A 13,948-nucleotide genomic window follows, 5' to 3' on the forward strand; every position below is an offset into this window, starting at 1 on the left:
GTAAAAGTTCCAATAGAAGTCAGGACAATAGTTTTATAAAGTGGCCCAATAATAACGACGAGTGATGGGGGCGCCCTTCGGTCGTGCGCTGTGATTACGCACCACGCAATTGGGTGTAACCATGCATCAGACTGACCTCGCAATGGGGTGTAACCATGCACCAGACTGGCGTATGTACAGACTAACAGCAGACATAAATACCTGGTGTACCTCACCTGCCACTCCTACCGTGTGTAAAAAAACTCTGTCATTTATACTGTTCGAGTAGAGCTATCCGATAGCGCTAGCCATGAAGAAAGTGAATGGGTAGAGCTATGCCATAGCTCTATTCCTAAAGGAAATGAATGGGTGGAGCTATCCAATAGCACTATCCCTCAATGTTCCTGAGCGTAAGCTATTTCACATGGTTGAGCGCACTTGGGATCTGCCCCCAAGGCCCTGCCCATGCCCAATGTTTGGTCCGTAGACCGCGGCTAGGAGTTAGTCCCGCTTTTGTGTAATAAACTCACGAAGAGGAGATGGTCACATCTTCATCTACATCTATATCGATGATGATATAACCAGGGCCAGATGAAGAGTTATTGTTGTTTTTGCCGACATCTGCCTTTGTGGCCATCAGTCCACGAGGAGCATCATCATTTGCATCACCTGTAACATAGAACATTGACATTAGCATTGATAAAATAAAAGCTTCTATATGTTTGATATAAATATTAAAATAGACACAGGTGTCATAATCTCTAAATGGTTCAATTAATTATGAAAATAGACAGACTAATCCCTCCGAGTAATATTTTATGTATGATTAGGGATGAGCGAGCATAATTGTGAGTATTCAGTACTCGGCGAGTAATGGAGTACTCACGGTACTCGGAACATAGCGAGTATTTCACTACTCGCCTCGCACTATTCGGATTTCCCACCCAGCATTTGCCAATCACAGCAAAGCCGCAGCCTTATTGGTTGTGGGCGGCATTACTATGATTGGCTGGCCACCCCACAGCCTATGAGTCATAGCCTGGCTATATATAAGCCCTGCCGCCACCATTTTCTGCACATTGCATGCAGAACACAACTAATGTAGGGAGAGTGTGAGCAGAGCAGCTGCTAGGGAGAGTTGTGTGTCTTTGTGCAAAGCATCCAGAAATCCTCTGTAAACCAAAAGCTCTTTTCAGAGCTGAAAGTATAAGGTCCGTGTCCAGGGACTATGCAAATCATCCAAAAATCCTCTATAAAACCCAAAAGCTCTTTTCAGAGCTGAAAGTATAAGGTCAGGGTGGGACTGAGTAGTGACAGATTTCCCAGCTATTTTTGGGGTCTCATTTACTCCTGCAGTGCAGTTTTTTGTGCTATTGCGGTGCTGTGTTCACAGCAAGTAGGACGCACGGTACTGAACTGACGCGCAGCAAGCACCACTGTCTTGTGTGGCTACTGGGTGCGTAATCTCGCCTTAAACCTCAGGGCAATATTTTTAGTGGCAGCACCGCTGTCTTGTGTGGTGACTAGGGTGCGTAATCTCGCCTTAAACCTCAGGGCAATGTTTTAGTGGCAGCACCGCTGTCTTGTGTGGTTACTGAGGTGCGTAATCTCGCCTTAAGCCTCAGGGCAATTTTTTAGTGGCAGCACTGCTGTCTTGTGTGGTTACTGGGGTGCGTAATCTCGCCTTAAACATCAGGGCAATATTTTTGTGCTGTTGCAGTGCTGTTTATAAAACACAAAGCAGTACTAGTGCTACCTTCAACAAAGCACTAGCTGCTCCTTGTTCCCCAATATCTGCATCTGAACATCTGCAACTATGGCAGAAAAATCCAGAATTCCAAAAAAGGCTGTTGTGAAGGGACAGGGACTTGGGAGTGTACGTGGAGTTGTCATTGGTGCCCAACAAGGCACAGAATCTGGGAGACTGAAGAAGGTTGATGCATATAGGATCCTGGCGAAATTTTCCGGTCTGGAACGTAAACGTGTCTGGAAGCCAGAAGAACAAGAGCAGATACTGTCTTGGATGGCTGATAAGGCCTCAACAAAATTTTCTACCAGCAGTGGAACCCAATCGTCCATTACAAGACAGTATCCTGTCTATACAGAGAATGCTGGGTCATCCTATTCTTAACCTATTCCTAATTCATCAACTCGTCATGAGGAGAGAGGAGGTGGAGTAGAAGAGTCAGTGTGAGGAGAGGATGGGTATTGTTCCTCCTTCTGGGGTCACAGATTTACCTCTTTGCAGCTTGGCACACATGGCACACTTCATATCTGACTGTCTGTGCCAAGACCCTCGCGTAATCCACATTCTCAATAGCAACCTCTACTGGTTGGCCACCTTCCTAGACCCACGGTACAAAGACAAATTTCCTTTGCTACTGTTGCAGTCACCAAGGGGTTTCACAATGGAATCCTTCAAGAGGGCCGTTGTCGATCATTTAATGGCAACAGCACCCTCAGATACCACTGCTAGCAGCGATACCAGCTCTATGCAACAGCATGCATTAATGGGGAGAGACACGCCAAGCAGGTCCAAACGAGGTGGTGGTAAAATGTCCACAAACTGGGCCATTTTCAATAAACCAGCTCATTATCAAGGACTAGCTGGAACAGTAACAATGTCAAGGAGGGAGAAGCTGAACAAGATGGTCAACGACTATCTAAGTGACCATGCCTGCATCCTTCCTGACGCTTCTGTTCCGTTTAATTACTAGGTATCCAAGCTGCATAGTTGGCCAGACCTATCCTTATATGCCTTGTAGGTGCTGGCCTGCCATGCTGCTAGTGTGATGTCAGAGCGTGTTTTCAGTGACGCTGGGGCAATCATCACAGATACACGCACACTGTTGAATACAGAGAATGCAGACAGGATGACTCTGATCAAATTTAACAAGGACTGGATTTCAAAACAGTATTTAAGCCCTCCAGATGACAGTATCCCAACGTAACGTCACCCAAAACGTTATTTTTTTGCAATTGGTGATCACGCCCATCCCTTCCCATACAAGACCCTTTTCTTCTTCTTACACATGTTTTCAAACCATGCTTCTGCCACATGTACCTCTGTCATGGTCAATAAGCTAACAACAAGGTTCCGTTAATTAATATTTCCCATCGGAGGCACTTGTGATGAGACCCTTCTTCATTCATAAACCATGGTATCATGCCTCTTGGGCTAATTTTTGGAGACACTATGGCTATGCCTGGACACTGGGCACTGCAACTACTATGCTAGTAGTCCTAGCTTCATCATAATTGTTTGGCCCTTCAGACCTGCCTTGCTTCCTTCATCAACTATGATACAGCCCCTTGGCCTAATTTTTGGAGAAACTATGGCTATGCCTGGACACTGCAACTACTATGCTAGTAGTCCTAGCTTCATCATAATTGTTTGGCCCTTCAGACCTGCCTTGCTTCCTTCATCAACTATGATACAGCCCCTTGGGGGCACATTGCTTGCACATTGGGCACTGGAACTACCATGCTAGTAGTCTACTTTCATAATTGTCTGGCTCTTGAGGACTTCTTCCTGCATCAGCCATGATACAGCCCCTAGGGCTAATGTTTTGAAGACAGTATGTCTATGCCTACACATTGGGCAGTGGCAGTGGAATAACAAGGACAGTAGTCCAAGCTTTATAATTGTGAATCCCTTGTGATGATTATGATGGGTGGCTTCTCCCTGTGTTAACCATCATACAGCCCCTAGGGAAGATTGCTCTCCTTACACCACTTACACACTTAGCTGTCAAAAGATCGCCTCCATCATCACTCGCTCTTACGGCACTTATGATATATCAATGGCACTGCGTAAGTGGCGTACCAGTCCCGCTCTGCTGGCATGAAACGACAGAACTTCAAATAGTGTTTGTACATTCTAGTGAAGCAGTGGTGTAAAAACAATCGTGCAGCCCCTGACCAGGTGCCCCCATGTTATATACATTTATTACAGCATATATTTTTTAACATTTACACATTTTTTAGCCTTTTCCTCAGCCCCAGACCACGTTGTAGAGTCCAGCAGACAATTACATTTTACATTGACTATCATTGGATTCACTACTCGTATCGAATGCCCGAGTATTACGGTATACTCGGTACGAGTATAGCGAGTCCGAGTACTTCACTACTCGCTCATCCCTATGTATGAGGTTATTCTCCAACATGCTCCTTTTAGAGCTTTTGTTATTAGGCAGTTTTTTTCTTGTTAAATACATCTAATAGTACATGTTATAAAATCCTGAGAACTTACCGTCAGATGAGGTGCTCATGTCTTCACTTCGGCAGTTAGGATTGATGCAAGAATTGAAGCCAGGCCAAGGGATTTTGGTTTTACAGAGAACGTCTCTCTTGTCAGAGGAGATGATCACATCCTCATCTGGGTTTCTATTGCTGACGACATAATCAAGGTCAGGTGAAGAGTTATCGTTGTTTTTGATGACATCTCTCTTTGAGGCCATCAGTCCAAGAGTAGCATCATCATTTGCATCATCTGTAATATAGAGCATTGACATTAGCATTGATAAAATAAAAGCTTCTATATGCTTGTTATAAATATTAAAATAGACACAGGTGTCATAATTTCTAAATGGTACAATTAATTATGAAAATAAACAGACTAATCCCTCAGCGTTATATTTTATGTATGAGGTTATTCTCCAACATGCTCCTTTTAGAGCTTTTGTTATTAGGTTGTTTTTTCCTGTTAAACACATCTAATAGTACTTGTTATAAAATCCTGAGAACTTACCGTCAGATGAGGTGCTGATGTCTTCACTTCGGCAGTTAGGATTGATGCAATAACTGAAGCCAGGCCAAGGGATTATGGTTTTACAGAGAACCTCTCTCTTGTCAGAGGAGATGATCACATCCTCATCTGGGCTTCTATTGCTGACGACATAATCAAGGTTAGGTGAAGAGTTATCGTTGTTTTTGACGACATCTGTCTCTGTGGCCATCAGTCCATGAGGAGCATCATCATTTGCATCATCTGTAACATAAAACATTGACATTAGCATTGATAAAATAAAAGCTTCTATATGTTTGTTATAAATATTAAAATAGACACAGGTGTCATAATCTCTAAATGGTACAATTAATTATGAACATAAACAGACTAATCCCTGAGTTATATTTTATGTATGAGGTTATTCTCCGACAAGCTCCATTTAGAGCTTTTGCTATTAGGCAGTTTTTTTCCTGTTAAATACATCTAATAGTACATGTTATAAAATCCTGAGAACTTACTGACAGATGAGGTGCTCATGTCTTCACTTTGGTAGCTAGTAATGTTGTAAAATTTTTGGGCAAGCAAAGAGATGTCGGTGTTACAGAGAACATCTCTCTTGTCAGCCATGGGTCCATGAGGACATTCCTGAATTATAAACGTCATTTCATCCTCATGTTTTCCTGTAACACAAAACATTGAAATCAGCATTTCGAAAGGAAAATATTTTGTTTCTTCTAGATTGTTTCCATTATGTCTGCAGTAAATTCAGTGTCAAGAGCTATTAAGAGATTATTTTTTTCTTAAAATGTTGCTTTTGTGTTTTTTTATGCAAATTTTCAGCTGCAGTTTACAGTACCAGCAAAACCTACGAGATTTCAGAAATCTCCTGCACACATATTGCTTTTTTGTCATCAGTATTTTGTGCTTTGCATGTTTCTTTGGATGTAAAGCTTGTCACTTCTTTTAGTTTTTTTTCGCATTTTTCATCCATTGACTTGAATGGGTGGTGAAAAATCGTTGAAAATCCACACCAAATATGCAAGTATCGTGTTTTGCTATATTTTTTGTGCTACAACCTGATTCTATGGAATAGGACATTTTTATCACTAAACTTTATCAGCATGCACAAGAGTTAAATTGAGAATGCCAAAACTGCTGCAAAAAACACACAAAAAACATAAAAAACGCTGCAAAATGCAAGAAACAAAACAAGGAAAACAGATATTGTTTCTGCAGCTTCTTTCCTGCCAAGAGATCAGGTTTTGCTGTAGAAAAAAAACACTGAAAAAAAAAACCGCCTAGTGTGACCATACTCTGAAACAGATTTCATATGTTGAAAGAAGCTAATCAGAATATGACTAGAGTAATTATTCAGCTTTACAATGTAGACTGCGACCATGTAATAGAAAAGACGCCAAGAAGTAATTGTATGTACATAGATAATAATGTCGGGTTAGTTAGGCTGTACGTACCGTCAGGATGAGCCCTATTCTCTATATCTGCCTTCGTGGAATCTTTTCTCCAGTATTTATTCTTTATCAGAAGTCTATAAAATGATAAAACAGAAGTCATGTAGCAAATTGTAAAGTAAAGTATAACTGTGTTCTGCAGAATGTTATGAAGGCATTTATTTTTCATCATCTATTTTGTCTCTCCCTATCTGCAGTCATTTTTGTTATCTATGACAATCAGCATTTTTTTCAATTATACAGAAAAGTCCATTGTGCTCGGACAGGTCAGAGCCAGTTTATGACCCACTAAACATCTTTTCTAGATTATTCCCTTTACTAAATCGTGTGATGGCCTGAAGATGGGATGTTTCTTCTACAGACTCCCGTGTAGCCCATAAATCAGTATAAGGCTGTGTGCCCACGATGCGATTTTTAAGCGTTTTTGCCGTGATTTTCGCGCGAAAACGTTTAAAAATCGTGTACAGACCGCCCCCCATGCATTCCTATGGCATTCCACACATGCTGTGCTAATGCTGCGCTTTTTTCCGCGGTGGAATCGCATCGCGGAAAAAATCACAGCATGCTCATTCTTTTGTGCGGAATCGCAAAGAATTGCCGCGATTCCGCACCCATAGGAATGCATGAGAATCGATTACTTCCGGCATGTGGCTATGCCCACCATGCGGGAAGTTAAGCGTCTCATGTGCGGTTGGTACCCACGGTGTGGAGGAGACGAGACTGTCCTCCAGGCCCTGGGTACCATACTCCTGTAAAAAAAAGAATAAAAAATAAAAAAATCGGGGTATATTAACCTTCCGACGTCCCGCGCTGCCATCCCGGGCCTCAGCGTTCCCAGTAATGCCTTGCGGCACGGTCCTGTGATGACATAGTCTCGTGAGATCGCTATAGCAACGCGAGACCAACGTCATCACAGGTCTCGCAAGGCATTACTGGGAACGCTGAGGCCCAGGATGGCAGCGCGGGACGTCGGAAGGTAAATATACCCCGATTTTTTGTTTTTTAATTATTTTTTACATTCTTTCTTTTACTATTGATGCCGCATAGGCGGCCTCAATAGGAAAACCTGGTCACACTTGTCAAACTCTATGTTTGACGAGTGTGACCAACCTGTCAATAACTTTCCAAGCGATGCTTCAAATTGCTTGGAAAGTGCTTGAATATCGCACGCGAAAATCGCGAACATAATCGCGGTAAAGTCACGTGGAAAAAACGCGCGATTTCTGGGAAGGAGTCCGGTTTTCAGTGTCCGGATTTAAACGCTAAGTGGGCTAAGACTTACTCATATATGATGGTACAGATGACACACGAGATGAATCCAAGGAAGAAGATGGCAGGATATATAATAAACATAATGAATTATTCTATGGGAAGAAAAGAATATATGTCAGATATTTGGAGCAACCAATATAGAGAGGAAGAAGCAAACCCAGACCTGGATCATGACATTACCATAAATTTGCAAATTATTTTACCCAGAAGTATTGATGAAGTCACACATATAAAGATCAGAGATACACGTGACTTCTTTTTCGCTAACAGGGGATCTCCATTCAAGCTTACAATTTGTTTGAGCCTGGAATAGGGAATACATGATGGGAGAAGGCTCCTGGAATTACAAGTGACACATGAAGAATCCTCCAAGAAATGTACCATGTAATAACCCCATCTAATATATAAAGCTCAATGTGTGTATGTATGTATGTATGTGTGTGTGTATGTATGTGTGTGTGTATGTCCGGGCTAGGCATCCACACCGTCGCAGCTACAGCCACAAAATTTGGCACAGTCACAAGTCTGGACCCCGAGAGCGTCATAGGCTATGTTGTGAGGCGAAATTTTAACCCCGCGCGTTCCAATTCACCAAACAATTTTGCCCCTATCTACATAATGGAGAAAAAGTGTGTGTATCAAGCCCCGCCCCTCATTATGATGCATAATGGTTTCCATGGCGACGCTGATGTCATCATAGGTTGCAAGCCCCGCCGCTCATTATGATGTCATAATGGTTGACTATGGAATGGAGAATGTGTGATGGGTATATGGGCCCTGGACTATGGGATGGAGAATGTGTGATGGGTATATGGGCACTGGACTATGGGATGGAGGATATGTATGATGGGTATATGGGCACGGGACTATGGGATGGAGGATGTGTGATGGGTATATGGGCAGTGGACTATGGGATGGAGGATATGTATGACGGGTATATGGGCACGGGACTATGGGATGGAGGATGTGTGATGGGTATATGTGCATGGGACTATGGGATGCAGGATATGTATGACGGGTATTTGGGCATGGGACTATGAGATGAAGGATGTGTGATGGGTATATGGGCACTGGACTATGGGATGGAGGATATGTATGACGGGTATATGGGCACGGGACTATGGGATGGAGGATGTGTGATGGGTATATGGGCACTGGACTATGGGATGCAGGATATGTATGACGGGTATTTGGGCATGGGACTATGAGATGAAGGATGTGTGATGGGTATATGGGCACTGGACTATGGGATGGAGGATATGCATGACGGGTATATGGGCACGGGACTATGGGATCGTGGATATGTATGATGGGTATATGGGCACGGGACTATGGGATGGAGGATAATTATAATTTGCTATAACTAACCACAGTTAGTTACTATGCCCGGGCAGCGCCGGGCTCTTCAGCTAGTATTGGATAAATATCTGGGAAAACACTTACCTCCAGGGGCCAAAGCCCCGGAATGCTGGCGGCGGATGTTGATAGGAGCGCCTTGCACAGATCTTAATAAATCAGTAACGATCAGAAGAAATCAAAACAGCAGCTTTTCCAAGAGGAATATCGCTTATTGTGTAACACACAGTGAGTCTTTCCAGACAAAGCCTCTTCCTGCAGTGTCACTCCTTATAACCCCTCAGTCTGTGAGGTCACAATGGTGATGTCACTGTGACATCACAGAGGAGCGGAACACGAATGATGTCACAATGGCCTTTCCTAACAATGATAGTGAAGAAGTCATAAATCTAAAAAGCTAATTACGGTCTGAAAGTTTGGTCAAAATTATCTGAGCACACAAACCTCCCCAAGGGTGCCCAAACTTATGCATTGGACAATTTTCCTTTTTTGTAATTTTTAAAATGAAAAAGATTAAAATGTCTATAATTTTTTTTGCATAAAATTCAAAGGAAATGTGTCATCTTTAACTTTAGGCCTTTTAGAGATCATTTCACCTTCAGCTTGCTTAGGCCTGTTTCACACATCAGGTTTTTGAAATCCGTCAAAATCCGCCGTTGTGCAAAAAAACGGATCCGCCATTTTGCTTGGCTGATCTGTTTTTTTCCCATTGAGTTGCATTACCGGCGGATCTTGACGGATGGCCATCCGTTTTTTTGCGGATCCGACAAAATTTTGGCGTTCACCGATATGCCTGAACGGACCATGCAACGTTTTTTCGGGGGCCGGATCCGCATTTGACATTGCGCATGCCCGGAGGATTTGCCTCGCTCAGAAATTTAACCCTAAACTCTGTTGTGGCGGCGAAAAAATTCTCTCTCTCTCTCCTCCCTAGGCAGCGGTTCCTTTAAAATTCTTCCTTCTACGGATCCGTTAAAATAACGATCCGGTGACAAACGTTGTCATCAGTCCAAGAACGGATCCGTTGTCCGCCATTTTAGCGGATTTTAACTGAAGCAAAAAACTGATGTGTGAAACAGGCCTTAATTGTTCACACAATGACAGTAATTTTGACCAGGGGTGCCCAAACTTTTACACTGTGTATCATTTTGAGTATACTCTATACTATCCCTCATTAGATATGGGGAATTATAAGGTTCTCTTGACAAAAAGCTCCCAACTAAAATAATATATCTCTGTCCTGTGACTATTATGCCGAATTAGCGGTAGATACGCTGTGGAAAAATCAGCACCAAACATGCAACATGTGAACTTTACCTTTAAACGCTTTTGCTGTATGGCTATGTATCAGGATTTTTATTTTTGTGATAATTTTCAAAGCATAATAACATGTATTGCATTAACATTTCGGTTTATTACTTTTTTACTCATCCACTGGGGTCTGCCATTTTTTTCTTATGTGTGTCAGAGAATGACACTTACACACCACAAATACTAAAGCCCCAGGCTATAAGGGACTCAGACGTCCATCTCTACCTCTATGCTTGGTGCTGTCGCAGCTGCAAACATTGCACGTCTCCTGAGCTGCCCAGTGCATTACTGTACGTGTAGATGGGCGCCATCTTATTGCAGCCCAGCACTATGAGCTGAGCTTCAGTTTCCTCCTGTCACCGGTACTTGCAGTGTTCAGCAGTGACAGGAGGTCGGACATCAGAGCGGTGACGGGGAGAACAAGTAAGGCAGCCTGACAGTGTACTACTAATGCCAGTCTACCGACCTGTTCTCACTGCTGGAAGAAGTCACATCCGCAGCTCGACTCTGAGTAATCGAGAGGAAGTGAGCGGCCAGCCACAGCCCTGACTTCCTCTTGACTACTTATTACTCTGAAGATGGGGAAAGTGAAGCCACTACTGATTTGCCGCTGGCTCATATAATGTATCGAAATCACATGAGCCCTGCGAATGTGAGTAAAAACACCCCTGGAATAGCACTGGCACCAGAGGTGAGTGTAACTGTTTTATTTTTAACAGGAGCAAACATTCAGATTGAGAAGGGTTTGTCCTACTAGTGGACAATCCCATTAATCCCTTCCCGACCTTTGACGCCACATAGGCGTCATGAAAAGTCGTGCCAATACGACCCATGACGCCTATGTGGCGTCATAAATTGATTGCCCCCCTGCGGGTCGGATGACCGGGTCACTGAAAGGTCTCCTGACCCGCACACAGAGGACACTTCACAGTTAACCCCAGGGGGCGTAGCTTAGCCCCCACGTGCCTACGATCGCTCTGATTGGCTGTTAAAAGTGAAACAGCCAATCAGAGGGAATGTAATATTTCACCAATGACATTTGGTGACATATTACAATCTAGCCATGGCTGATGCTGCAGTAGCATCGGACATGGATGGAGACACCGATCAGACCCTCCCACACCGACTGACGGCGCCAATCGGCTGCTGCCACCGACTGACGGCACCGATCGGCAGCCGCCGTCATAATTTGCCCCCCTTCCCTCCGCTCCCCCCCACCTTCCGATCCCCCCCTCACTCTCCACGGTGCCTCCGACGTCCCTCTGGCTGTCCCGGTGTCCCGCCGTTTCGGATCATGGGTGCCGTCTTGGAAAATGGCAGGCGCATGCGCAGTGCGCTTGCTCAAATCTGCAACCTGCAGATTCATTCATTTATTTTGATCACTGTGATAAACTCTCACAGTGTTGTGTTCAAAATAAAGCAAAAAGTAAATAAACCCCCCATTTATCACCCCCATAGGTAGAGACAAATAATAAAATAAAGAAAATATTTTTATTTTTCCATTAGGGTTACGGCTAAAGTTAGGGTTAGGGCTAGGGTCAGAATTAGGGTTAGGGTTGGAATTAGGGTTAAGGTTAGAAATAGGGTTAGGGTTAGAAATAGGGTTAGGGTTAGAAATAGGGTTAGGGTTAGAAATAGGGTTAGGGCTGGAATTAGGGTTAGGGCTGGAATTAGGATTAGGGTTGGAATTAGGATTAGGGTTGGAATTAGGGTTACGGTTGGGATTAGGGTTAGGGTTGGAATTAGGGTTAAGATTAGGGTTAGGGGTGGGTTGGGGTTGGGATTAGGGTTAGAGTTGTGATTAGGGGTGTGTTGGGGTTAGGGTTATGATTAGAGTTGGGATTAGGGTTGGAGATAGAATTGAGGGGTTGCCACTGTTTAGGCACATCACGGGGTCTCCAAACGCAACATGGCGCCACCATTTATTCCAGCCAATTTTGAGTTCAAAAAGTCAAACAGTGCTCACTCCATTCCGAGCCCCGACGTGTGCCCAAACAGTGGTTTACCCCCACATATGGGGTATCAGCGTACTCAGGAAAAATGGCACAACAACTTTGGAGGTATAATTTCTCCTGCTACCCTTGAGAAAATAAAAAATTGGGGGCTAAAAAAATTATTTTTGTGGAAAAAAATTTATTTTTTATTTTCACGGCTCTGCGTTATAAACTACTGTGAAGCACTTGGGGGTTCAATGTGCTCACCACACATCTAGATTAGTTCCTTGGGTAGTCTTGTTTCCAAAATGGGATCACTTGTGAAGGGTTTCCACTGTTTAGGTACATCAGGGGCTCTGCAAACGTAACATGACGCCCGCAGACCATTCCATCAAGTCGGCATTTCAAAACATCACTTCTTCCCTTCCGAGCCCCGATATGTGCCCAAACAGTGGTCCCTCCCACATATGGGGTACCAGCGTACTCAGGACACACTGGAAAACAACTTTTGGGGTCCAATTTATTCTGTTACCCTTGTGAAAATAAAAAAATAGTGGGCAGAAAATCATTTTTTGAGGAAAAAAAATATTTTTTATTTTCAAGGCTCTGCGTTATAAACTTCTGTGAAGCATCTGGGGGTTCAAAGTGCTCACCACACATGTAGATAAGTTCCTTCGTGGGTCTAGTTTCCAAAATGGGGTCACTTGTGGGGGTGCTCCAATTTTTAGGCACACAGGGGCTCTCCAAACGTAACATGGTGTCTGCTAACGACTGGAGCCAATTTTCCATTCAAAAAGTCAAATGGCGCTCCTTCCCTTCCGGGCCCTGCCGTGCGCCCAAACAGTGGTTTATGACCACATAGGAGGCATCGGTGTACTCAGGAGAAATTGCCCAACAAATTTTAGGATCCATTTTATCCTGTTGCCCATGTGAAAATGAAAAAAATTGATGCTAAAAGAAAATTTTTGTTGGAAAAATTAAAATGTCCATTTTTTCCTTCCACGTTGCTTTAGTTCCTGTGGAGCACCTGAAGGGTTAATAATATTCTTGAATGCAGTTTTGCGTAGCTTGAGGGGTGCAGTTTTTAGAATGGTGTAACCTTTGGGTATTTTCTGCCATATAGACCCCTCACAGTGACTTTAAATGTCAGGTGGTCCCTAAAAAAAATGGTTTTGTAAATTTTGTTGCAAAAATGAGAAATCACTGGTCAACTTTTAACCCTTATAAATTCCTAACAAAAAAAAGTTTGTTTCCAAAATTGTGCTGATGCAAAGTAGACATATGTGAAATGTTATTTATTAACTATTTTGTGTCACATTACTCTCTGGTTTAACAGAATAAAAATTCAAAATTTGAAAATTGCGAAATTTTCGCCAAATTTCCATTTTTTTTCGCAAATAAACGCAAAAATTATCGACCTATATTTACCACTAACATGAAGCCCAATATGTCATGAAAAAACAATCTCGGAATCGCTAGGATGCGTTGAAGCGTTCCTGAGTTATTACCTCATAAAAGGACACTGGTCAGAATTGCAAAAAATGGCCAGGTCTTTAAGGTCAAAATAGGCTGGGTCATGAAGGGGTTAATGAGCAGTATGGTTGTATTTAGTGAAGAGCGAGCACTAAAATGCTCGGGTGCTCGTTGTTTGGGTCAAGCAAATTGGAATTCTCGTGTACTTGACCCAAGCAACAAGCCCAATGTGAGTCTATGGGAAAACTGAGTATTTTTTCTGCGATCCCCCCGGGGGGTCCTTTTAGGGTCTAAAAACGCCTGAAAATGATGGAAACAGTGCTCAAATGACATGGGAACATCATGGGGAATACCCCTGGATGCATTTCTGACTCCCAGGTCACAGCTGTGAACAATGTGGTCACAGTCTTATGCCATTTTTA

General features: G+C 43.2%; 1 protein-coding gene across 1 annotated transcript; it reads right to left on the reverse strand.

Annotated features, from left to right (window-relative positions):
- Window positions 1-505: 505 nt before the first annotated feature.
- On the reverse strand, window positions 506-7,839 carry LOC141076361 (uncharacterized). The gene is made up of 6 exons (XM_073563797.1): window positions 7,463-7,839; window positions 6,184-6,257; window positions 5,230-5,391; window positions 4,733-4,972; window positions 4,235-4,474; window positions 506-648 (listed from the first exon to the last, which is right to left on the reverse strand). The coding sequence occupies exons 1-6, from the start codon at window positions 7,531-7,533 to the stop codon at window positions 506-508; spliced, it is 930 nt and encodes a 309-aa protein (XP_073419898.1). The 5' UTR covers window positions 7,534-7,839.
- Between the last annotated feature and the right edge of the window lie 6,109 nt (window positions 7,840-13,948).

Source organism: Dendrobates tinctorius, unplaced genomic scaffold (assembly GCF_039654945.1).
Source record: "Dendrobates tinctorius isolate UK_male_01 unplaced genomic scaffold, ASM3965494v1 ptg000398l, whole genome shotgun sequence".
Taxonomy (NCBI): Eukaryota; Metazoa; Chordata; class Amphibia; order Anura; family Dendrobatidae; genus Dendrobates; species Dendrobates tinctorius.

Bases quoted from the DNA above. Each gene is read 5' to 3' on its own strand.
- LOC141076361 (XM_073563797.1), bottom strand. From the start codon at position 7,533: ATGTTTATTATATATCCTGCCATCTTCTTCCTTGGATTCATCTCGTGT. The intron at 5,392-6,183 runs GTACGTACAGCC...TTTGTGTTACAG, and splicing joins GAATAGGGCTCATCCTGACG to GAAAACATGAGGATGAAATG. The intron at 649-4,234 runs GTAAGTTCTCAG...TCTATGTTACAG, and splicing joins CATGAGCACCTCATCTGACG to GTGATGCAAATGATGATGCT.